The sequence below is a fragment of the Dama dama genome, chromosome 2 (genome assembly GCF_033118175.1).
Source record: "Dama dama isolate Ldn47 chromosome 2, ASM3311817v1, whole genome shotgun sequence".
Taxonomy (NCBI): Eukaryota; Metazoa; Chordata; class Mammalia; order Artiodactyla; family Cervidae; genus Dama; species Dama dama.
Window position 1 is genome coordinate 44,638,946 of NC_083682.1, and position 26,105 is coordinate 44,665,050.

The 26,105-nt window shown below is 42.7% G+C and overlaps 1 protein-coding gene and 1 long non-coding RNA gene across 4 annotated transcripts in view; one reads left to right on the top strand and one right to left on the bottom strand.

Moving 5' to 3' along the window:
• Positions 1–3,045: 3,045 nt before the first annotated feature.
• Positions 3,046–8,480, bottom strand: LOC133040620 (uncharacterized). Its single transcript, XR_009689017.1, has 3 exons — positions 8,384–8,480; positions 5,245–5,347; positions 3,046–3,077 (listed from the first exon to the last, which is right to left on the bottom strand). It is a non-coding gene; the product is annotated as an uncharacterized LOC133040620 (long non-coding RNA).
• A 7,117-nt stretch (positions 8,481–15,597) lies between these two features.
• Positions 15,598–26,105, top strand: part of NAALAD2 (N-acetylated alpha-linked acidic dipeptidase 2) — a 49,319-nt gene continuing 38,811 nt past the window's right edge. For 2 of the 3 annotated variants that reach the window (XM_061120534.1, XM_061120543.1), the window contains exons 1-3: positions 15,598–15,720; positions 16,684–16,795; positions 25,316–25,502. In XM_061120534.1, coding sequence (XP_060976517.1) covers positions 15,639–15,720; positions 16,684–16,795; positions 25,316–25,502 — 381 coding nt within the window. In that variant the 5' untranslated portion in view covers positions 15,598–15,638. The remainder of the gene's footprint in view (positions 15,721–16,683; positions 16,796–25,315; positions 25,503–26,105) is intronic. The other variant, XM_061120551.1, reaches the window with a different exon arrangement.

The window sequence follows — 26,105 nt, forward strand, 5'->3', positions numbered from 1 at the left end:
CAGCTCCTTCCGATCCTCGTCCATTCCAGGTAATTATGAATTTCTCTTAATGGTAATGATAACTCATCCGATTTTACATGAAAATGCATTCTGAAGGATTTCTTGTCAGCCTGGGGCTTTGGGGCATTTGATTCTGGGTACTGGGAGGAGGATAGACGAATGAACAAAGAGAAGCTGACAGAGGCAATTGTCCCTCAAGAAACATTTTTCATGCACATTTTCATACAAGGGAGAAGAGTACTGATTCCCCTAAGTCACGCATACTATGTCACTTCAGTTATGTCTGACTGTTTAAGACCCCCAGGGACTATATCCCTCCAGGATCCTCTGTCCATGGGATTCTCTGGGCAAGAATACTGGAATGGGTGGCCATTTCCTCTTCCAGGGGATCTTCCCAACCCAGGAATCAAACTTGCGTCTCTTATGTCTACCTACGTGGGCAGGTGAGTTCTCTACTACTACCACCACTTGGGAAGCCACCTCTCAGTCACAGAGAAAATAATAAATCGACCAAACTTGGAAAGGAAAACAGACTGTTTGTCCAAGATATTGGGTTCAGGAGCCAGGGCGATCTGGCCTCTGACATTACTGGCATCTTCATGAGAGCTGCTCAGCTATGTTAAAATATATCTCGAGGGCTGGAATTTTCACCTCTTTGGCAAAGTGCTGCAGCTCTTACAAAGACAGGGTGGGAGAGAGAAGGGAACAAGAAGAAAACATAATAGGAAAGGAGAAAAAAATGAAAAACTATGGAGACACAACAAAAATACCCATCCTTTCTCATAAGGCTTCATAGATTCTGCAGCAGTTACAGGCAATCTTTCTCCCACTTACCTGTTAGACGAGGTGCAAAATTTCTCTTCTCTTCACTTCCATGAATTTATTCCTCTATGGTTAGTATCCCCATTTTAACTTTTTTAAAAATTATATTAAAAAAAACTTTTTTGACTTTTTCAAAATTTTTATATTATACACTCTAAATATGTGCAATGTTACTGTATGTTAATTATCTGTCAATAAAATTGTTTTCAAAAAACTAAAATCGAAAACCACAAACAAAAGCCAGGGTCTGCATGGTCAGCTGGGAACTCAACCAGGAGACCCCTGCCAGGTCACTGGGAACGCGGCGCCCCTGCAGCTCAGGGTGTGTTCCCTGATCCAGCTTCTAATGACAGGAAGAAATCAAGCAGGAAGCCAGGCAGGACAGTGAGAAGCCTGGGGTTCACATCCTGTCCGCGCCGGCATCAGCACCAGACTCTCAGCTCTGTCTGTTGTTCAGTCGCTAAGTCATGTCCGACTCTGCAACCCTAAGGACTGCAGCACGCCAGGCGCCCTTGTCCTTCACCATCTCCTGGAGTTTGCCTAAACTCATCTCCATCCAGTCGGTGATGCCATCCAACCATCTCATCCTCATCCCTTCTCCTCCTGCCCGCAATCTTTCCCAACATCAGGGACTTTTCTAACGAGTTGGCTCTTTGTATCAGATGGCCAAAATATTGGAGCTTCAGCATCAGTCCTTCAAATGAATATTCTGGGTTGGTTTCCTTTAGGATGGACTGGTTTGATATCCTTGCTGTCCAAGGGACTCTCAAGAGTCTTCCCCAGAGCCATAGTTTGAAAGCATCAGTTCTTCGGCACTCAGCCTTCTTTATAGTCCAACTCTCACATCCATATGTGACTACTGGAAAAACCATAGCTTTGACTAGACGGACCTTTGTTGGCAAAGTAATGTCTCTGCTTGTTAATATGCTGTCTAGGTTGGTCATAGCTTTCCTTTCAAGAAGCAAGCATCTTTTAATTTCATGGTTGCAGTCACCATCCACAGTGATTTTGGAGCCCAAGAATAGTATACAGCTAGAAAACATGAGTAAAATACAAACAACAACAGAAGAATTACAAGAGAATGATTTTATTCAAAAAAGAAAATTATTTAGAAAGTATAATTCTATTTGATTAACTTTTAAAAAAAACCTGCAAACTAAGCAAACATCGTATTAAAATTATTTAAAAAACAAAAATAGTCAAACAATACTTAAACATACAGCCTACAATGGGCATTGTTAAGAGTGTGAAAGAAGAGATGTAAATAGCAAAACTCACACACAGGTGGCCTCAAAAGTACTTTAAACATCTAGTTCTTGGACTTCCCTGGTAGCCCAGAGGATGGGTATCAACTTGGCCTCGCGGGGGACCAGGGCAGGGGACACAGGTTCAATCCCTGGCCTGGGAGGATTCCACCTGCTGAGGAGAGGCTGAGCCTGGGCACAACTGCTGAGCCTGCGCTGTAGGGCCCGAGAGCCACGCAACTGAGCCCGCGCGCTGCACCGCCCGCTTCGCGCGGGCCTGGAGCCTGTACTCAACCGGAGGGGCTCGGAAACAAGAAGCCCGCACACAGAAGCCACACCTGGAGAAAGTCCAGGCACAACAGCAATGAAGCCTGCTTTTATAGAGAAGAAATTTGAAAAGGAAAAAAAAAAGCAAGTCAACTTTTTAAAAATATTTATTTATTGTTGCACTAAAGAATCCACCTGCAATGCAGGAGACCCTGGTTCGATCCCTGGGTCAGGAAGATCCGCTGGAGAAGGGAAAGGCTACCCACTCCAGAATTCCTGGGCTTCCCTTGTGGCTCAGCTGGTAAAGAATCGGCCTGTATTGCTGGAGTTCGGTCCCTCGCTCCAGTATTCTGGTGTAGAGAATTCCATGGACTGTATAGTCCATGGGATCGCAAAGAGTCAAACATGACTGACCGACTTTCACTTCACTTCACTTCCCTTCATTGTTGCACTGGATCTTGGTTGCTGCGCACAAGCTTTCTCTCCTTGAGACAGGCGGGGGTTGCTCTCCGCTTGCAGCGCCCGTGGCTCATTGCGCTGGCTTTTCCCCGTACTGGGCACAGGCTCTGGAGATCTCAGGGGTCAGTAAGCGCAGCAGGTGGGCTCGGACTCAGCAGGCTGGCTCACGGGCTCAGGTGCCCCGCAGCACTCGGGATCTTCCTGGACTGGGGACGGAACCTGTGTCCCCGACATTGGCAAGTGGATTCTTAACCACTGGATCACTGGGACGTCTTGGAAAATCAACTTTTAATAAAAATGCAGAATAGAGCAAAATCAATTTCTAAGACATCTGAACTTTTTCGCATTAGAAATAAAATTGTACAAAATTATTATTACTTTACGTTTGTAAATATTTGCAAATTTGATATGGAGGAATTTGCAAAATTGTCAGTCTACATTTTTTGACTTAAATTGGACAGACGTGAGTAACTCCGGAATCTCTTGCCTGTACTTTTCTTCCCTATATTATTGCGTGTGTATGAGTGTGTGTTTTGAGCAATTTCCTCTGATTAAAAGTAGACTGAGTTGGAAGTGAATTGCTTTTTCTCTTCAATATGAATAAAATTGCACTTCTCTTAAACTCCTTTTTAGAGTTTGTCACACAGGCTTTATGAATAAGGCAGATTGGGATTCCATCAAATTCAAGGCTTGAGCCCTTGACGATAATTTTCCTTACCCAGAGGTCATTCTGTGGAAGCATGCTATCTGTTGCTCACCAGAAGAGCAAAAACCACTGAATTCCTGTAAGTTGATATCTTCTTCTAAACACAGGATTTCAAAAATTCAACAAAAGACTTTGCTGGCAGTTCAGTGGTTAAGACACTCCAGGGGACACAGGTTCATCCCAGGCCAAGGGAACTAAGATCCCCCTCATGCCGTCTTGGGGGCAGCCCCACCCCCCAAAAAAAAAATCAACAAAAAGAATAAATTGAGAAGAATGAACTGTCACATTACATAAATTTTGAACAGTTTACTAAACTATATTCTTATAGGACAAATGCTAGTAATTACAAATCCCTGTCTATTCGGGTGTTAGTAGGAAAAAAACCTTAGTTCAGAGTGTCTTTAGTACTGTCTTGTCTTCTGAGAGTCTTGTTTAGGCCCTCTTTCTTTCTTTTTTAACAAAGGCTTTATTAAAAAGCTGTATTTATTTGGCTGCACCGGGTCTTAGTTGCTGCATGCAGAATCCTTAGTTGCAGCATGCGGTCTTAGTTGCAGCATGTCATCTCTTACATGTGGGATCTAGTTCCCTGACCAAGGATTGAACCCTGGCCCCCTGCACTGCGAGTGCAGAGTCTTAGCCATTGGACCAATGGGGGAAGTCCTTCTCTTCCTTTGCTTATCCTCAAATTCTGATCTGCTTCTGTGTCCTCTGACATGCACATCCTGAACTGGTGATAACACAGTATCAGAGCTGATACACTGCAGAGATGACTATAATAGAAACTTCACTTAAAACTATTTGATTGAATTTGAAAGGCTCACAAACATACAAAAAGTTGCAATCTAGTGCAACAATTATTTCTTTTTTCCAGAATCATTGAAGAGTAAGCTGCAGACCCCATTACCTTTGAATACTATAGCATATATTTCCTACAAGGATGTTCTGTAAGGATGTTCTCCTACATAACAATACAATACAACCATCAAAATCAGACACTTAACAGTGATGTGTTACTGTCATTTTATTTGAGCACCATCAAGACTTGCCAGTTATCCCAATAATGTCTTTTATAACAAAAGCATTCGATTCAGAATCTCAAGTTGCATTTATTTGCCATGTCTCTTTTGTTCCTTTATTTTGTAACAGCTCCTCAGTCTTAGCTTTCATGCCCTTGATACTTTTCATGATGAAAGACTGGACTTTTTCTTTTTTGGCCACACCATGGGGCATGAGGGATCTTAGTTCCCTGGCCAGAGATTGAAACCGTGCCCCCTGCATTGGGAGCTTGGAGTTTTAACCACCAAACCACCAAGCAAACACCATGGTTGGATATTCTGTAGAATATCTCTTAAAGTAATTTTATCTGTTTCCTCAGGATTAGAAATAAGTTATGGATCTTTGACCAGAAAAATCACAAAAGTGATGCTGTTTTTATTGCATTCTACCTCATGTTGCATGATTTTGATGGTGGACCCTCTGTTGATGATGATCGGCGATCCCCAACCTTTTTGACACCAGGGACCGGTTTCATAGAAGGCAGTTTCTCCACGGACCCGGGGGGAGGAGGGGCTGGAGATGGTTCAGGTGACGATGGGAGTGATGGGGAGCAGTGGGGAGCCGCAGATAAAACTTCACTCCCTCTCAAGCTGCTTACCTCTTGCTGTGTGGCCCAATCCCTAACAGTTATATCACTTATTTAAGGTGGTGTCTGCCAGCTTGTCACACATGAAAGCTGCTTTTTCTTACCCGGGGAGTTCCCTGGTGGCCTAGTGTTTAGATTCCAGGCTTTCACTGACAGGGCTCAATCTCTGGTAGGGTAACGGAGATCCCAAAAGCCTTTCAGCAGAACCTAAAAAAAAAAAAAAAGAAAAGTAACTTTTTCCCTTTTAAATATATTTATGCCTAGGTTCTTGAAAGGTATGCAAAAAGCATATTCCTCATCAAACATTAAATCTATCCACTTATATCATTTCAATTTATTCATTCATTTATAACTTTGGACTCATGATTTCCAGTTCTATTCAGTAAGTTAAAATTAGCTACAAGCATTATCTTTTCTTGTTAATCTGCCCCAGATTTGATCAATAGCATCCCTTCAAGATGTCCTTTTGATGTGTGTCCATTATCATTCTTTTTTTTCACAATATTTATTTATTTGCTTGGCTGTATCAGGTCTTAGTTGCAGCATGTGGGATCTCTGCTGAGGAATCTTTAGCTATTAAGCAGGGACTCTCCAGTTGTGGCTGTATGGCTCATGGGTTTAGTTGCCCCATGACATGTGGGATCCTCCCGGACCAGGGATCGAACCTGTGTCCCCCACATTGGCAGGCAGATTCTTATCCACTGTACCACCAGGGAAGCCCTCAAAGCAAATTTTAAAGCAGAAGGTAAACAGGAATCACCTCACTCTTAACTGTATTTTTATATCAGTTTTAAATTTGATTTCCTCAAAACTAATAAAATAAGGAAAGGTATAAAATTTAGGAAAGCTGATTGGTCATGAAAGTTGAGTTTTTCTCCTTGATTATATTTTGCTGGGGTGGAGTGGGGTCTCTTCAGGCCAATAAATTGCAAGGACAGAATCTTTCTTCCCTAAGCAATACTGAAAACGCAACGTTTTGATGTTAAGATACTGGTTTTACAATATTCTTGCTTACCACACAAAAGAGACAACAGCAATTTCCACAATTATGGCCCTGGGATCTAGCTATCTTCTAAGTTGATGTTTGTTAATACTTTTGAGGAAAAACTTGTAACAACGTACAGCTGGCTATAATCATCCTTCAATTTTTTTTTTTTTTTAACACATTCTAAGTCCATCTCTACTTTTTTGTTTAGTTTTAGGGCCTTCTATCCTATTTTCAATATGGAAGCTACACTAAGCTATTTTGATCCAGCTTAAAGGAATTTTGTCAATTTTCAGTGTTAGCTGCATATTTAGTTTTGCTGTGGAAGGACAACCTGTGTTTTAAGAAATGGGATAGATGGACTGTTAAAATTTTGGTCTTTCTGAAAGCCACAAAGTATTCACTGAACATTATTTCATGTCCCCTTGGACCTGTGGCTCTTCCCTTGATCTCACTACTATGAGCTTTCATGTAGAACATCTTTTTTTCTCATAGTAAGGTTATTCATGAATAAGTGAAAGAGGTTTTCAGATGATTGAGTGGTGAGGTTATTGCAGACTCTGGTTCAAACATAGAAAGAGGGTGAAAGAGATCAAAGCTTAGTCAGGTCCGACTCTTTGTGACCCCATGGACTGTAGCCTGCCAGGCTCCTCTGTCCATGGGATTCTCCAGGCAAGAATACTGGAGTGGGTTGCTATGCCCTTCTCCAGGGGAGCTTCCTGACCCAGGGATTGAACCTGTATATCCTGTGTCTCCTGCATTGCAGGCAGATTCTTTACCCACTGAGCCACTGGGGAAGTATTAATAGTAGTATTATTAAAAGTAATAATAGCAGTGTCAGGCAAATGCCTGACAGCCTTTCTCAGGGTGGTCTGAGATTCAGAGAGCAAAGAATAAGCACTATATCATCAAGACTGTCAATGCTGTTTAGAAAAATATAGAGTTGATCTTTATTAAGGATAGGGCTTGCAGAATATGAATTATACTGCAATTATTATAAATTGTCCTTGGTCACTCTAGCTGGTCAAGAAGTATCAGTTCACTGGAGGAAAAACATGAAATAATTTTAGCTTTTCCAATTATAAAACTTTTCTCCAATTATAAAATTGCTGACTGCCCCCTTTTCTGCTGTTTTGTCTTGTTAGCAAACCTTGGGCAGTACTGTGGAAGGAGGCAAGGGATGCTCTTAGCCGCTGGCATTGACCAAGGCCTTCATCTTTAGCCTAGGCTGTGCTGCACTAGCATGGGAGAGCACAGTACCACAGGCCTCCCTTTGGGATTGCCTGGGTCTTTGTGATGCTGTAGTCTCTGTTGATGTGGTTGTTTCCTGGTCTCTCTGCATGTGGTCTGCATCTGTTTCCTTAGTGTTGCCTCCCCTTGAAGGGAGGCAAGGTCCAAAAGCTAGATCAAGTAGGTTTAATTGCCACTCTAAGGAGTCTGAATTTTGTTTTTAAGTTTCATGAGAAAGCTCTGAAGGATTTTAATGATAACCTGATCTGATTGACTCTGTAGAGTCTTCTTCATAAAGCAGCAAAGAGTGTTGGTGCAGGAACAACAGTTACATGGGGGCTGTTGCAGAAGTCCAGATGAGAGATGACTATGGCTGGGATTAGACGAATACTAGTGGGCAGCTGACTCATGATGTATTTTGATTGCAGAGCCCATAGAACCTAGTGGTGGATTGGGAACAAGGTGTGAAAGAAGAGAATGCCAGAGGTATGCCAAAAATCTACAAGACAGCTGTTAAAACAACGGCAGAAAGCTGGGACAGCATTGTGGTGCTCACTTGGAGACAAGAATGTGAATAAGAAGCAAAGAATGCAATCATAGGGCAGCAACGTCAAAAGAGAGCTTGTGCTGAATAATGATGTCAGAGCAAAGGCCCATCCTTCCTCTCTGACGAGTACCAATGAGACCATTCCTACTTCCCCATGAAGTGAAATTTTTTCTGGTTTTAGGACAAGGGGTGTCATCAAGTAAAATAGATATCTGGTAAAATGGAATAGAGAAAGTGCTGTTAGAAGGAAGATCAAAAGTCTAGAGAGATTTGTTCATAATCTAAAGATATTGAAGGTACACAGGGACTGAGGATGTAAATGAGGACAGAGGATGAGAGTGTTGGAAGGAAAAGCATGAGGGGTCCTCTGATCCTAGCACTATTATGTGAAAGCTGTCATGGAAAATAGGCTAAGGTGCACGTTAATGATAAGGAATGAGAAAAGGAAAACATAGCTTTAAGGCCAAATAACATAACTTACCACTGTGAGGAGTCCACCTGGAATGTTAGCATCGTGGTACACATACTCTCTGTTGACAGGATGACGCGGGTGGTGGTCCTCTCTGTTTTACACTCTAACTTGGATCTTTTCTAGCTTCTGCATTTACTGTTGAGTAAAGTAATTGTGACATCAGGAGGAAATCATCCAATCATGGTATTCTGCTTTTCTTTTAAAATTTCTTCTCACTTATTTATATTAATCGCTTATACTTTTCATACTATATTCCTGTCTCACTTCTCACCCATTCTACAGGTTATGGTATACTGTAAAATATATTAGCATAGCATTCTCAAATTTTACTTTAAGTTCTAAGCTACTTTAGGGCAGTTTTTGGACCCAGGATTTTAGAAATGCTCAATAGGAATACATTTATCATGAATCTCAGCCATCATGACATCAACTTTTCACTTTTTTGGAAAGGGAATGTTGCTATCTGGATGACCAGATTATCATATCACCCTGTGACATCATCATATGGGCTCAATAAAGGACAGAAATAGTATGGACCTAACAAAAGCAGAAGATATTAAGAAGAGGTGCTAAGAATATACAGAAGAACTGTACAAAAAAAAAAAAAAAATCTTCATTATCCAGATAATCACAATGATGTGATCACTCATCTAGAGCCAGACATCCTGGAATGTGAAGTCAAGTGGGTATTAGGAAGCATCATTATTAAGCTAGTGGAGGTGATGGAATTCCAGAGAGCTATTTCAAATCCTAAAAGATGATGTTGCGAAAGTGCTGAACTCAATATGCCAGCAAACTTGGGAAACTCAGCAGTGGCCACAGGACTGGAAAAGGTCAGTTTTCATTCCAATCCCAAAGAAAGGCAATGCCAAAGAATGCTCAAACTACAGCACAAATTGCACTCATCTCACACACTAGTAAAGTAATGATCAAAATTCTCCAGGCCAGGCTCCAATAATACATGAACCATGAACTTCCAGATGTTCAAGCTGGTTTTAGAAAAGGCAGAGGAACCAGAGATCAAATTGTCAACATCTGCTGGATCATCGAAAAAGCAGGAGAGTTCCAAAAAAACATCTAGTTCTGCTTTATTGACTATGCCAAAGGCTTTGACTGTGTGGATCACAACAAACTGTGGAAAATTCTTCAAGAGACTGGAATACCAGACCACCTGACCTGCCTCTTGAGAAACCTGTATTCAGGTTAGGAAGCAACAGTTAGAACTGGACATGGAACAGACTGGTTTAAATAGGAAAAGGAGTGTGTCAAGGCTGTATATTGTCACCCTCTTATTTAACTTATATGCAGAGTACATCATGAGAAATGCTGGGCTGGATGAAACACAAGCTGGAATCAAGATTGCTGGGAGAAATATTAATAACCTCAGATATGCAGATGACACCATCCTTATGGCAGAAAGTGAAGAAAAACTGAAGAGCCTCTTGATGAAAGTGAAAGAGGAGAGTGAAAATGTTGGCTTAAAGCTCAACATTCAGAAAACAAAGATTATGGCATCCAGTCCCATCACTTTATGGCTAATAGATGGGGAAACAGTTGAAAGAGAAGCCGACTTTATTTTTCTGGGCTCCAAAATCACTGCAGATGGTGACTGCAGCCATGAAATTAAAAGACTCTTACTCCTTGGAAGAAAAGTTATGACCAACCTAGACAGCATATTAAAAAGCAGAGACATTACTTTGCCAAAAAACGTCCATCTAGTCAAGGCTATGGTTTTTCCAGTGGTCATGTATGGATGTGAGAGTTGGACTATAAAGAAAGCTGAGTGCCGAAGAATTGATGCCTTTGAACTGTGGTGTTGGAGAAGACTCTTAAGAGTCCCTTGGACTGCAAGGAGATCCAACCAGTCCATCCTAAAGGAGATCAGTCCTGGGTGTTCATTGGAAGGACTGATGTTGAAGCTGAAACTCCAACAATTTGGCCACCTGACACGGAGAGCTGACTCATTTGAAAAGACTCTGATGCTGGGAAAGATTGAAGGCAGGAGGAGAAAGGGACAACAGAGGATGAGATGGTTGGATGGCATCACCAATGCAATGGACATGAGTTTGAGTAAACTCCGCAAGTTGGTGATAGACAGGGAGGCCTGGTGTGCTGCGGTCCATGGGGTCACAAAGAGTGGGACACGATTGAGTGACTGAACTGAGCTGATATTTATACAGTGAGCATCTAGGTGATCTCTCTTTTGTGAAAGATAAAGCAACATCTTCAGATGAAACATATAATTAGATGCTAAACATTATTTCTTTTCTATAGAATCCTAATTATTGGCATGTTTCTTAAGGAATTTACATATAGTGCTTTATTAGTACACAGGTCACACTTTTTCAAACCTTGCTGTGACCCATTTGATGGGATTTGGACTTTGAAGTTACAAGATTACCTCTTCTAGGATGGTAGAAGAGGGGGAAAAAGATTATATAGGAACAGTTTCCAGGTGGCTCAAGTGGTAAAGAATCCACCTGCCAAAGTAAGAGACACAGGCAGGAGACACAGGTTCAATCCCTGGGTTGAGAAGAAACCCTTAAGAAGAAAATTGCAACCCACTCCAGTATTCTTGCCTGGGAAATCTCATGGACAGAGGAGTCCAGCTGGCCACAGTCCATGAGGTTACAAAGAGCTGGACATGACTGAGTAACTAAACTTTAGGAATGAAAAAGATACTGAGTTTTGCCTTGTTAGAGTCCCTGAATACTGAGCAGAACAAATGTGATAATAGTTTTACTGAGAGATTGATTTTTCAATACTTAAACTTTCCTATACATTTTTTTTCTCCATTTTTTAGCTGAAGGAAAGATCAAAAGGGGTTAGTATACATCAACAATGTTGCTCTGATATGTGTGCTTTGTAAGATGCAAATATCATCTAAGATGCTAATAATCAGAAACGGTGATAGCAGCATTCTGTTATACGCTTAGTTAAGAAGATGGAATAATGAATTTCTATCTATATTTTTAGAAAAGGCCAAAGCCCTGCTGAACTAGCTAACTGGACTTTATACAATGAATTGCCAAGATAAAGAATGCAGATGCCACCATTTAAGGCATAGACAACCTTCATATTTAAGGTAACACTGCTCCTTCTTAGAACTGTTTATGTTTAATTATGTATTCAATATTTGGCTTCTCATTGTTGTAGGCTTTCTAAAGGCAAGGACCATATATTCAGAATTTTTCACAATATCTGGAATGCTGTAGCCTCATCGAATGAGTGAATAATCTAATTTTAATTTGGGAAGATTAATTAAATTGGGAAACTCTGTTAATTAACACACTGATCTCTTCTATTAGCCAACATTTAATTATCTATAAAGATTGAGATATGAGTATGAAAAAACAATTTTCACAAATAACCTAGTAATTTTCTTCCTTAAACATGAGAAAATCAAACAAAATTTAATAACACATATATACATGGGAGAGGGCTTCCCAGGGGGCTCAGTGGTAAAGAATCTGCCTGCCAATGCAGGAGATGCAGGAGACACATGACATTTTCGATCCCTGGGTTGCAAAGATCCCCCCCTGGAAGAGGAAATGGCAACTCACTCTAGTATTCTTGCCTGGAGAATCCCAAGGACAGAGGATCCTGGTGGTCTACAGTCCACGGGGTTGCAAAGGGTCAGACACACCTAAGCAACCTAGCTCACATGCATAGATAAGAGTGACCCAGAGGAATTGAGTAACTCCCCCAAATGGTCAAAACCCTCACCTTAAATACCATCCTTAGCTAAAGCCATTGGGGGCAGTGGTTTGGGGACCTCAAAGTTAGGGAGAGGGGAAGGCAACTCACATGGAGATAGAAAGCAAAAGATTAGTAAAAAAAAATGTAGGGCAGAGACAATGGGATACAGAGAGGAATTTTAACGGCCTCTCCCTCTGTCTACCATACCAATGAGTTCATCCTAAGGTTATCTATGGTGATGGCTGCATTCCTGGGTCAGCTCCTCTGTTTACAATCTTTTAGACAGTTAGGGGGAAGATCAAAGCTAATTCCTGAGCCTCCGGGGCCTTGATTTTCAGCTAGAAATCGTGTACGGACCAAAGGTGGCAAATTTTGCTCTCCTACAGTCCTACCTTCGAAATTTTTTTAAAGACATTTCATAGTCCAGAAGTCGATGGATTGCTTTATCTCACCAAGTCAGTTTCTTAGTTCTGACAATAAAGTCATGTCAGTTCCTCATTTCAGGAAGCACTGATGGAAGCAGGCTCTTAAGGTTAGGTCTACAGGACACAGGCAATCAAGTATTTAATAAGATGCATTTCTATGGAGACAAAAGTAAAACAAGGTTCAGTGATTGGTGGGAGGTGGTTTACTCACTCAGTCATGTTCGGCTCTCAAACCCCATGGACTGTAGCCCGCCAGGCTCCTCGGTCCATGGGATTCTCCAGGCAAAAATACTGGAGTGGGTTGCCATTTTCTTCTCCAGGGTATCTTCCCGACCCAGGAATCGAATCCGGGTCTCCTGCATTGCAGGTAGATTCTTTAACGACTGCACTGTTAGGGAATGATTGGAGCAAATTATAAACTCAATATCAAGTCCTGAGAGTTTCTACTTGAGAAGATTTGGACAGGGAAGACTGGCAAGCTGCAGTCCATACAGTCGCACATACACAACTAAGTGACTCAACAACAACAAAAGCAAGGAGAACAGGCAGCTCATGCTCAAAAGCACCAAATTCCCCATTTATCTGGGGAAGTTTATATGGGTAACATTTGGGGTGGGGGCTACAGGTGTGTGGCTTTGTGCTGATCGGTTGGTAGTGAGGTAACAGGGTGGGCCGCAGAAATCTGGCCCTCGGCCAGAAGTAGCCATCCTTCGCCTGGGTGGGGGCCTTCAGGTCTCAGAAGAATGTAAAGGTGTTGTTATGTATATTCCTTCGGGAGGAGCCAGGAACCTGCCCCAAGGGGCACTGCTGTTTCTAGACTGTCCTCCCTTGTTTCTGTATTCCCTCCCTTCCTTAGGTTGCTAGTGTTCAGTCCTTGAGTTTCAGACTCTGCAACCCCCTGGGCTGCAGCACGCCAGGCCTCCCTGTCCTCCAGCATCCCCCGGAGCTTTCTCAAACTCATGTCCATCAAGTCGGTGATGCCATCCAACCATCTCATCCTCTGTCGTCCCCTTCTGCTCCTGCCCTCAATCTTTCCCAGCATCAGGGTCTTTTCCAGTGAGTCTGCTCTTCGCATCAGATGGCCAAAGTATTGGAGCCAACTGTTTGAACCTGCCCTTTGGAACTCAGGGAAGGTCATGGAGGCTGAATGAAGCCGACTTCCTACAAATAAGAAATGGGGGCCACAGAAAGGATTTGTACCCCGAAGCCCCACAGCATCCTGCTCCATTTGATAACAGGAGATATACTGTCCTTTTAATGTTCTACTCAGTGGGCACCTTTGCTCTGGCAGCAAAACTGCTTTGAATAGGAGGCATCCAGTCATGAATTGCTAACGATTGCCTCCACAATAAAAAAGGGTAGATTCAGGCATCCTGATTACAAGGACGGCTGCTTTGCAAACCTTGATACCACTTTTAAAGAGATAGGCTAGGGAAAACAGGACTGGAGGGAGAGGTTAGGCAGGATAACAAGAAACTACCATCAGTTAGCGTACAAGGCACTTTCAGTGGTGAATCTTATTAATTTGAACCTATAACATTCATGGCAACCCACACCGGTATTCTTGCCTGGGAAATCCCTTGGACGGAGGAGCCTGGCAGGCTACAGCCCATAGGGTCGGGAAAGAGCTGGCCTTGGAAGGAGGAGCCTGGCAGGCTACAGCCCATGGGGTCGGGAAAGAGCTGGACAGGATGTAGCAACTAAACAGCAACATTTTAGTGAGAGGGGGTTGCAGTTGCAACCCAGTTGCAGAAGAAGAAACTGACAGTTACAAATATTTGGAGACTTGTTCTGGTAAAGGAAAAGAAGAGAAAATCCCACCAGTTTCCATGTTGTATGTGGTTAAGAAACTGATGTGTTAAAATTACTTGAAAATTGCTAGTTTGTGCAGAATGTGAATATCAACCAAGGCCTCAATATAGATGAAAGTCAAAGTGAAAGTCACTCAGTCATGTCCGACTCTTTCAGACCCCATGGACTGTAGTCCATGGAATTCTCCAGGCCAGAATACTGGAGTGGGTAGCCTTTTCCTGCTCCAGGGGATCTTCCCAACCCAGGGATCAAACCTAGGCCTCCCACATTACAGGTGGATTCTTTACCAGTTGAACCACCAGGGAAGCCCAAAAAGGCGTTCTGCATGAAAGCTTATAGGAGTGAGTGTGCCTAGCTGTGTCCGACTCCTTGTGACTCTTTGGACGGTAGCCTGCCAGGTTCCTCCCTCCATGGGATTTTTCAGGCAAGTATACTGGAGTGGGTTGCCATTCCCTTCTCCAGGGACTGAACTTGTATCTACTGTGTTTCCAACATTGTAGGCAGATTCTTTACCCACTGAGCCATCAGTAAGATAACAGATAGATGTTATCAAAATGGAAAATACGAATCCCAAACAAAGCACATCATAGTCAATTAGCCTATAAGGAAATTAGTAGTAGGACTTTTATCTGTTTAAATTTATCTCATCCTTTAAATTAAAATTAAAAAAGGTTTATTTTTCTGAATGTGTCACCATATACATGTTAGTACAGTGGTGCCTATATACAATATTTGAATGAATAAACATAAAATATAAGCATTAAAAAAAAAAAAGAAATTGATGCGTTATCACGGAGCAGGCAGAACCAGAGATGCTTCCCAAGCGTGGGCAGTTAGAAATTAGATTTCGGCAGGGGGTAATCAACAGAGAAGTCAGAGCTGTAGTTAAATATATTTGACTGCCGAAATTCGGAAATCCTGCAGTTCCTGGAAAGAGGTTGGTCAGTAGAGTTTCTTTAGGGGGCATTTTTCAGCGGCCTCCCCGCGAACGCAGACTTTGCCCGGGGTGGACAGAGCGGACGGAGCCTGCCACCAAGAAGGATGTCTCCACCCCCCGCAGGGTCGCCTCAGCCCCGTCGAGGCCCCCGGGCGACCGCAGGGACCGCGAGCTCGGGGCCGGCGTCCCTACGCCTTCGGAGCCGCGCGGAGGCCGGCGGGCCCCTGAGGACCGGCCGCGGGGACCGCGCTGGGCGGCCGCCTGGTGGGCCCGCGCGCGCCCGGTCGCGCGCCCCCGGCTAGCCCGCGCCCCCGCGGCGCGCTCCCGGCTCGCCCGCGCCCCCGCGGCGCGCCCCTGCGGCCGGCGCCTCCCGCTGCTGCCCGAGGAAGCCATGGCCCGAGACGCGCGCGGGCCGTACCTGTGGATATGCCTGGCCGCAGCGTTGGCGTCCTTCCTGGCTGGATTTACGGTGGGTAAGTGTGCCGACCCCTGTCCCGGGCGCCAGGCGCCCCTCCACCCTGCGGCCTGCGTGGAGAGAAGCCCGACACCGCCGGGGACGGCCGCGGCGCCGCGTCCCAGCCCGACTGCAAGCCGAATGCGGTGCATTCCGGCCTTTCTAGTAAAGGGTGGCTGCAATTCAAGTCTTTCACATGCCGAGCTCGGGGCTTTCCTGGTGGCTCAGCTGGTAAAGAATCCGCCTGCAGTGCAGGAGACCCCGGTTCCATCCCTGGGTTGGGAAGATCTACTGGAGAAGGGAAAGGCTACCCACTCCAGTATTCTTGGGCTCCTCTGTTGTCTCAGGCGGTAAGGAATCCACTTGCAATGTGGGAGACCTTAGTTCGATCCCTGAGTTGGGAAGATCCCTTGGAGAAGGGAACGGCTACCCACTCCAGGATTCTGGCCTGGAGAATGCCATGGCCTATACAGTCTACGGGGTCGCAAAGAGTCGGACACGACTGAGCGCCTTTCACTCAGTCAGGGTACTGTTGTAAAGAAACTTTAGAGTTGCCATTATTCGCAGGGGTCAAGGAGTTTATTCCGTTTCCAAGAGTCGAAACTTACAACTGCCTTTCTGTGATCATTTATTGCAAAAATCTCTGGGAAATCCTCCCCGTGTGTCAGCCGCTGCGCTGTGAAGCAGACCTCGGTGGGCGAACGAGAAACAGAGGCCCGTGTTCTAATACATAACACGGGGAAATGACAAGATTCTCTCTCATCTAAAACTCCTTTAACCAACTCAGAATTACAAAGCGGAATTTGAAGATTTTCTGCATTTAAGTTTGAATTTTTTCTAATGCTCCCCATGATCTGTTTCTCTGCTGAGGGCTCTTTGTGTTGGGTGGGGGGACTTTTAGTTTTTATAAAAGTCAAAAGCACTTATTGTGTATGTAATATGCATGTGTCTATGTATCTGCTCCCCCCTCCCCCCGCCACAGGTTGGCTTAGTAAGCCTCTCAAAGATCTGGGCACTTCAGCAGACAGTCACCAGAATCTAAGGTGGAAACTGATATCTGAGATGAAAGCTGATAATATAAAATCATTTCTTCGGTAAGTTTGTTTTAAATAATTGATCTTAAAAATAAGAATTTTGAAACAATGCAGAGTGAGAACTGTTTGAAAACTGATTATATTCATGTGGGTAACCTTCTTTGTGTGAAATGATATAATATCATATTAATTCCTGATAGTTTAAATGTCCGTTTATACAACTCTTAAGAGTAAAATCTATTTGAATGTTGCAAAGTCTTTCTTCCCTAACTTCATGTGCAGAAAAAGTCTTTGGTTTCTTTATTAAGAGATGTTCCAACTTCATGTACTTTGGACGGCGGCTGAAGGTTACTCTCTGTTCCCCAGGCCTGAGTTTAATCAGGGAATTTATTTAAATGTCACATTCTATCAGGAAGACTCAGATGGTGGTAAACTTTGATTTAGAGAGAAAGAGATTAAAGTTTCAGATTCTGTTCACCACAAATTAAACCTTTGTCCCATCTACAAACTTAAGGAACATAAAGAGGACAGAATGAAAGCAAAAGGATCAGTGCAAACCCCCCAGTGTCTTAGCAAGAGAAAGAATGACATTCAGGAGAGTGATTATGAAGTGCTTGAAGGCAGCTATTGTGACATTTATTTCACTAAAAACAAACAAACAAACAAAAACAGTTTTATTGAGGTATAAGAAAATTAGAGATACCAAGGGAACATTTCGTGCAAAGATGGGCTCAATAAAGGACAGAAATGGTATGAACCTAACAGAAGCAGAAGATATTAAGAAGAGATGGCAAGAATACACAGAAGAACTATACAGTAAAGATCTTCACGACCCAGATAATCACGATGGTGTGATCACTCACCTAGAGCCAGACATCCTGGAATGTGAAGTCAGGTGGGCCTTAGGAAGCATCACTACGAACAAAGCTAGTGGAGGTGATGGAATTCCAGTTGAGCTAGTTCACCTACTAAAAGATGATGCTCTGAAAGTGCTGTACTATTTGGAAAACTCAGCAGTGGCCACAGGACTGGAAAAGGTCAGTTTTCAACCCAATCCCAAAGAAAAGCATTGCCAAAGAATGCTCAAACTACCAGACAATTGTACTCATCTCACACACTAGTAAAGGAATGCTCAAAATTCTCCAAGCCAGGCTTCAGCAATACATGAATTGTGAACTTCCAGATGTTCAAGCTAGCTTTAGAAAAGGCAGAGAAATCAGAGGTCAAATTGCCAACATCCGCTGGATCATCGAAAAAGCAAGGGAGTTCCAGAAAAACATCTATTTCTGCTTTATTGACTATGCCAAAGCCTTTGACTGTGTGGATCACAATAAACTGTGGAAAATTCTTCAAGAGACTGGAATACCAGACCATCTGACCTGCCTCTTGAGAAACCTGTATTCAGGTTAGGAAGCAACAGTTAGAACTGGACATGAAACAACAAACTGGTTCCAAATAGGAAAAGGAGTGTGTCAAGGCTGTATATTGTCACCCTGCTTTTTTTTTTTTCACACATACATACAAATTTTTCTTTAAATTTCAGGGACTTCACAGAATCCCCCACCACAGATCCATAGTCCCCACATTCATTCAACTCCCTCAGGTTGCAGATGAGGAAGCTGAGACCCAGAGAGGGAAAGGTACTGGGCCAAGGTCACACAGTGTATACTGGCAGAACCAAGGGGCATATTTCTCCCCATGCCTCTTATAGCTGTATTCAGAGACTTGTCATCCTGGCCAAAAGGTGGGGTCACCTGCATACAGCCTCACCTTTGCCTCCTACACCTGGGGAAATCCTAATAGCTGAGCATCTCTCCAACTGCCACAGCCCTTTTCACCACTAGGTGGCGCCTGCACCATGTGTTAGGCTGAAGTTAACAAACATTCTGGAAAATTAAAGGTGCTCCAAAGACCTACCCCTCTTGATCTGTATCTGAAGCCGGTGAGCCTAGAGACTGTGCTTTGCAACACGAAAGCCCACGCGCAGCAACGAAGACCCAGAGCAATCAAAAATAAATAAATAAATAATATATAAAAAAAGAATCTGTGCAGCATCAGACCTTTCATAGTTTCCAAACTGGCGAAAGCACTAGTCCTTTGATAACCTGGAGAAATTCTGGGGAAGCCCCCAGCCAGCAGGGCCAGAACTGGAACTCAAACCAGACAGGTGTCCTGACCTCAGGCCAGTGCTGTCACCCTGCTTATTTAACTTATATGCAGAGCACATCATGAGAAATGCTGGGCTGGAGGAAGCACAAGCTGGAATCAAGATTGCCTGGAGAAATATCAATAACCTCATATATGCAGATAACATCACTTTTATGGCAGAAAGTGAAGAAGAACTACAGAGCCTCTTGATGAAAGAGGAGAGTGAAAAAGTTGGCTTAAAGCTCAACATTCAAAAAACTCAGATCATGGCATCCAGTCCCATCTCTTCAAGGCAAATCGATGGGGAAACAGTGGCTGACTTTATTTTGGGGGGGGCTCCAAAATCTCTGCAGGTGGTGATTGCAGCCATGAAATTAAAAGACACTTACTGCTTGGAAGGAAAGTTACAACCAACCTAGACAGCGTATTAAAAAGCAGAGACATTACTTGGCCAACAAAGGTCCATCTAGTCAAGGCTATGATTTTTCCAGTAGTCATGTATGGATGTGAGAGTTGGACTATAAAGAAAGCTGAGCGCCAAAGAATTGATGCCTTTGAACTGTGGTGTTGGAGAGGACTCTTGAGAGTCCCTTGGACTGCAAGGAGATCCAACCAGTCCATCCTAAAACAGATCAGACCTGAGTGTTCATTGGAGGGACTGATGTTGACGCTGAAACTCCAATACTTTGGCCACCTGATGCAAAGAGCTGACTCATTTGAAAAGACCCTGATGCTGGGAAAGATTGAGGGCAGGAGGAGAAGGGGACGACAGAGGATGAGATGGTTGGATGGCATCACCCACTCAGTGGACATGAGGTTGGCTAAACTCTGGGAATTGGTGATGGACAGGGAGGCCTGGCGTGCTGTGGTCCATGGGGTCGTAAAGAGTCAGACACGACTGAGCAACTGAACTGAGCTGAACTGAATTTTCATAAAATATACTGCATCCATATAAAGTTTACAATTTGAGAGTAATGACATATGCATAATATACTCAGCCAACCTCCTCAATCAAGAGACAGAAAAATTATATCAAGGCTTTGCGGTTATTCCTCCTTCACTCTCTTACTATGGATTCCTTTTTATCTTCTAATATTTTATATAAATAGAATCATACAGTATGTGCTTTTTTGTGTCTTTCACTCAGCATCATGTATGATTTTGGAATTCAGCCAGGTTGTTGATTATATCTGTGGAGTACATTGCTTTTTATTGCTGAGTGTTATTCTGTTGTATGGATCAGTTCAGTTCAGTCACTCAATCTTGTACGACTCTTTCCATCCCATGGACTGCAGCACACCAGGCCTCCCTGTCCATTTCCAATTCCCGGAGCTTGTTCAAACTCATGTCTGTTGAGTTGGAAATGCCATTCAACCATCTCATCCTCTGTCGTCCCCTTCTCCTCCTGCCTTCAATCTTTCCCAGCATCAGGGTCTTTCCCAATGAATTAATTCTTTGCATCAGGTGACCAAAATATTGGAGTGTCAGCATCAGCCCTTCCAATGAATAGATTTTATAGATAGACCCCAATATGTAGTTGATGGGTATTGGGTTATTTCTGGTTTTTGATCATGGTGAACAAAGTTGGAATGAACATGTGTTTATGTATGTTTTCATTTCTCTTGGAATGGCTGTGTTGGGTGATAAGCATATGTTTAACTTTTTAAGAAAATGACAGATTTCAAAAGTGGTATATCATTTTATATTCCTACCTTAGTAATATTGGTTGTTTCATTTTAACCATTTTAGTAGGTGTGTATTAGTGTCGGGCTTCTCAGATGGCACTAGTAAAGAACTCGCCTGAATGTGTGTGAGACATGAGAGATATATGTTCTATCCCTGGATCTGGAAGATCCCTATAGGAGGGCATAGCAACCCACTCCAGAATTCTTGCCTGGAAAATCCCATGGACAAAGGAGCCTGGCAGGCTACAGTCCATGGGGTTGCAAAGAGTTGGACATGACTGAAGTGACTTGGCACGCATGCATGTAGCAGTATCTCATTGTGGTTTTAATTTATATTTTCTTGATGGTTGGTGATATTAAGCATCTTCTTGTGTGCTTATTGGACATCTGCATATCTTTTATATGGTCCCTGTTCAATGTTTGGTTTTTTTTTTTTTCATTTAAAAATTATTTTGTTTTGTTATTGAGTGTAAAAGTTCTTTATACATTCTTTTGTCAGACATGTGAGTATTTTCTTCTGTCCTATGGTTGGCCTTTTTTATTTTCTCAGTGGAGTTTATATGGGGCAGGGATTTTAAATTTTGATAAAGTCCAGTTGAACAATTTTTGTCTTATAGTTCATACTTTTGTGTTCTATCTAATTTAGCCTATGAGAAGTTGTGAAGATTATTTTTGAAGTTTTATGATTGTAGCTTGCACATTTAGGTCAGTGGTCCACTTCAAGGTAATTTTTATGTGCAGTATGATATGAGTTGATGATTTTCTAAATACAAATATGTAATTATTTCTATAAGATTTGTTTAAAAAACTTCCCTTTCCCATTTGAATAGCTTTGATATCTTTGACTAAAATCACTTGACCATAATGGCCTGTTTTTGGATATTATATTTTCTTCTGTCGTTGTGTCGCTCAGTCATGTCCGACTCTTTGCAACCCCATGTACTGCAGCCCACCATGCTTCCCTGTCCTTCACTATCTCCTGGAGTTTGCTCAGACTTGTGTCCATTGAGTCAGTGATGCCATCCAACCATCTTATCCTCTGTCACTGACTTCTCCTCCTGCCTTCAATCTTTTCCAGCATCAGGGTCTTTTCCAATGAGTTGGCTCTTTGCATTAGGTGACCAGAATATTGGAGCTTCAGCTTTAGCATCAGTCCTTCCAGTGGATATTCAGGGTTGATTTCCTTTAAGATTTTGTTTTGGTCTTGCTGTCCAAGGGGCTCTCGAGAGTCTTCTCCAGCACCATGGTCCGAAAGCATCAATTCTTCACTGCTCAGCCTTCTTTATGGTCCAACTCTCACATGACTGCAAAAACCACAGCTTGGACTTATATGGACCTTTGTCAGCAAAATATTTTCTTCTCTTGATCAATCTCAGTACCATGTTGTCTTGTTTGGTATAGCTTAATAGTAAGTTGAAAATAAGATAGGGTTGATCCTACATATTTTGCTTTTTAAAAATTGCTTTGACTATTTTATTTGCATTTCCAAATAAATTTTAAAATCAACTTCTTAATTCCTACCAAAGAAAAAAAATGCCTGCTGGAACTTTGATTAAAATTGCATTGAATTTGTGAGCAAATTAGAAAGAGTCTTTTAATCTCTTCATTCATTGTAGGGATGTACTGTGTGTGTTAGTTGCTCAGTCGTGTCCAACTCTTTGTGACCTCATGGACTGTGGTTCAGTCCCTGCCAGGCTCCTTTGTCCATTAAATTCGCCAAGCAAGAATACTGGAGTGGGTTGCCATTTCCTTCCCCTGGGGAACTTCCCAACCCAGGGATCGAACCCAGGTCTCCTGCATTGTGGGTGGATTCTTTACTATCTGAGCAAACAGGAAAGCCCTAGGGATGTACTACAGTTTCCTGAGGAGATCCACCTGCCAATGCAGGAGACACAAGAGAAGCGGTTCAGTCTCTGGGTCAGGAAGAGCCTCTGGAGGAGGAAATGGCAACCCACTCCAGTATTCTTGCCTGGAAAACTCCATGGTCAGAGGAACCTGCTGGGCTGCAGCCCACTGGCTCGCAAAGAGTAGGACACGACTGAGCAAGCACATACACGCATGCACATGACCGTAATATGTCTGATAAAATAGGAGAAAAATTTAGTTGAGATCCACTACAAAGTTTTCCTCTGTTGAAAGGAACACAAAAGAGGAAATAACTTCTCCTGAACATTGTAGCATGAATATATGATGTGTGGAGCTGCAGTGCCCGTCTTGGGACCATAAGGAGAAATTCAGTAAAGTTATTCCTTGATACTTTTTTTTTTGCACTTCTTTCGTTTCAGCGGGTTGCTGAAAAGGTGAGAGGCAAACCTTAATGATTAATCCTTCACCTTAAATGAAGGGAATATACTTACCTTACCCCCCTCCCCAGCTGTAAGAATATTATTTATTCACTAAAGGAAATAAAATAATAATGAATTATATGTAGTAGAATTTTAAATATCCCCAGCCCCAGTGGTTTTCTTATGCAAAAGCTTCTGTCTGCAAACACATTAATACTTTTTAAAAAAAATTAGTTTATTTTGCTTGATTGCATCGGGTCTCAGTTACAGCCCACAGGCTCTTTTGCAGCACGGGGGCTTCTCTAGTTGTGGCGTGTGGGCTTAGTTGCCCTGTGAAACATGGGCTCTTAGTTCCCTGACCAGGGATCAAACCGGCATTCCCTGCATTGCAAGGCGGATTCTTTTTTTTTTTTTCTTGGCTTTCCCTTCATGGGTCTCTGTATTCAAGACCTTTGTTTTGGATTGTCAGCAACTGGCTTGGCCCCTTGAGGCTTCCTATCAGGAATGCTTTAAGTCGAAGTGCATGTGTGGGAAGGTGGATTCTTAATCACTGGACCATAAGGGAAGTCCTGATACTTTTTTTCCCCCCACAAATATTGTATGGTATTAAATATCAGTAACTTGCAGCTTTAATTAAATGATAATAGACGTGGAAAGCTTCACAGAAAAGAAAATGATCGAAGTATCGTAATAAATGGTTAATAGCTTACAGGCAGGGAAGGTAAATGACTAGGAGTGGTGTACAGGGATGTTTACGTAAGTAGGATGATACTTTTGTCTAAGAGGAGATCTTGTGCAAAGGCTAAAAAGGGTGATGATTTTAGGAGACCAATTAGCATATTAAAGGATAAGAGTAAAGAAGTTTATAAGGTGAGTGGTGAGAAATGAAGCTGGAAAGTGGATCAATGAAAAAAAGGGTCCAAATGCTATGTCCAATGTGAACTTTATAATGCAGAATATAAGGAACCATAGAAGGATTTTAAGCAGTTGATCAGTATGATCAGATGAATGATTTAATTCCTCAATTAAATCAAACCCAGGAATCAAACCCAGGTCTCCTGCATTGCAGGCAGATTCTTTACTGACTGAGCTACGAGGGAAGCCCTACTAAATTATAAGCAACTTATTTAACTGCTCTCCATTTCCTCATTTGCAAAATGGGGACAATGGAAGAAGGGTGATCAGGATTAAATCAGAAAGCCCATGTGAAATACCTCATCAGGTTACTGGCATATAGTAAGTTTTCAGTAAGTACTGATTTTGCTCTACTCTGTCTTTTTTGGTTGTTCTATGATTGACTAAAACACCAGTGTGTAGAAGTATAATTGCCCTACTTACAGAGGGAGGGGGTTTGGGAAACTTTTAAAATATTTACCTCAAGCAAAGCGAATTTCATTTGAAACTGTATGTGAAGTTACTTAACTGTTGCGAATCATTTAGACTCAGAATAAAGAGATCATTCCCCAAACTCAGTTCAGTAAATCTGAATTATGTGATTCCTGGATAACAGGCAAGTACTGAGCCTTTGGAAATACAAACATAAAGCTGCATGGACTTGAACTTCAATGGGATAAATAAACAACTGTATACAGTCAGGTGAAAACAGCGCCACAAGTGCATGCTAGCACGGCTGCCCGACTGTGTCTGGCAAACATGATGATCTTTGTTTGAGAACATCTTCACTTCCTGATAAGCAGCAAGAAGTTAGCACCGGTGGCGTGGGGATGTGCCGTCCTTGCATCGTGTTTTCTCGTCCCCGAGTCCCTGCTCGGGATGTGTTCTTTTCTGAGGAGCACTGTCAGGACCAGCCCAACAGTGAACCAACCAAAGGAGCGGAGCCATAGAAGAATAAAGGAAAAAGAAGACTCAGAAATGAAGTGGGGGACCAGGGGACTGATGCCATTCACAGGCAAAAGCCCAGATCCTAATCCTTGCATGCCTTTTATTATTAACTTCTCCTTCCTTGTTTGGGCCCTAGAGATATCTGTTCTTTACAATCTCAGATGTCAAACCTTCAGGCCTTTCATGCTTCTGTTTAGCCCTTCAGCTAGTGACACCCTTTCTCAGAAACCCCCTCAAGGCTCTGGTCACTACTGGTTTCCCATTAGTCACATCAGTACTTCAGCATCTTGTTTTCAAGATGTCTTTCCATGATGTACTTTTTACTGCTCCCAGCCCTTCACCTGGGGGTGATGAGAAAGTCATTCTTATTTTTCAAAGAAGCCCAGTAAATTATAGTACAGGCCTGTGCATAGCATGTTTCCTGCAAGCACAATGTAAAAACTGTAGTTACACACAAATATTTAAAAACTGGCATATCTAGAAATCCCTAGCTGTGTCTTTTATATCTTGATTATAGAAATGATACTTGTGTAAAATATGAGTTATGCATCTAGAAGAGTTCCTAGCACATTTTCTGAATATAGTCTTTGAATCCCACTTTAATTTTATTTTCATTTCAGTTCGTTTACAAAGTTACCTCATCTGGCAGGAACGGAACAAAATTTATTGCTTGCCAAGAAAATCCAGAGTCAGTGGAAGAAATTTGGACTGGATTCAGCCGAGTTGGTGCACTATGACGTTCTCCTGTCTTACCCTAATGAGACAGATGCCAGCTACATATCAGTCACGGATGAACATGGAATTGAGGTGACCGATTTATAATATTGTATTAGTTTAGGTGTACAGCAAAGTGATTCCATTTTATGTAAATTTTTTTCAGATTATTTCCCATTATAGATTATTATAAGTTATTGAATATTGTTCCCTGTGTTACACAGTAAACCTTCGTTGCTTCCCTACTTAATGTATCTGTTAATATCTGTTAATGTATCTGTTAGTGTATCTGTTAATCCTATAGTGCGTGCTAAGTTGGTTCAGCCGTGTCCGACTCTTTTTGACCCTATGGATCATACCCTGGCAGGATACTCTGGCCATGGGATTCTCCAGGCAAGAGTACTGGAGTGGGTTGCCATTTCCTCCTTCAGGGGATCTTCCCAACCCAGGGATCGAACCCGAGTCTCTTATGTCTCCTGCCTTGGCAGGCAGGTTCTTCACCACTAGCACCACCTGGGAAGCCCCAGAATACGGGAGTAGGTCGCCATTTCATTCTAAGGGGATCTTCCCAACCCAGGGATCAAACCTGTGTCTCCTGCCCGTGTCTCTTGCATTGGCAGGTAGGTTCTTTACCCCTTGAGCCACCTGGGAATTGTGAATCCTTTACTCCTATTTTATTCCTTCCCCCAGTGCTTC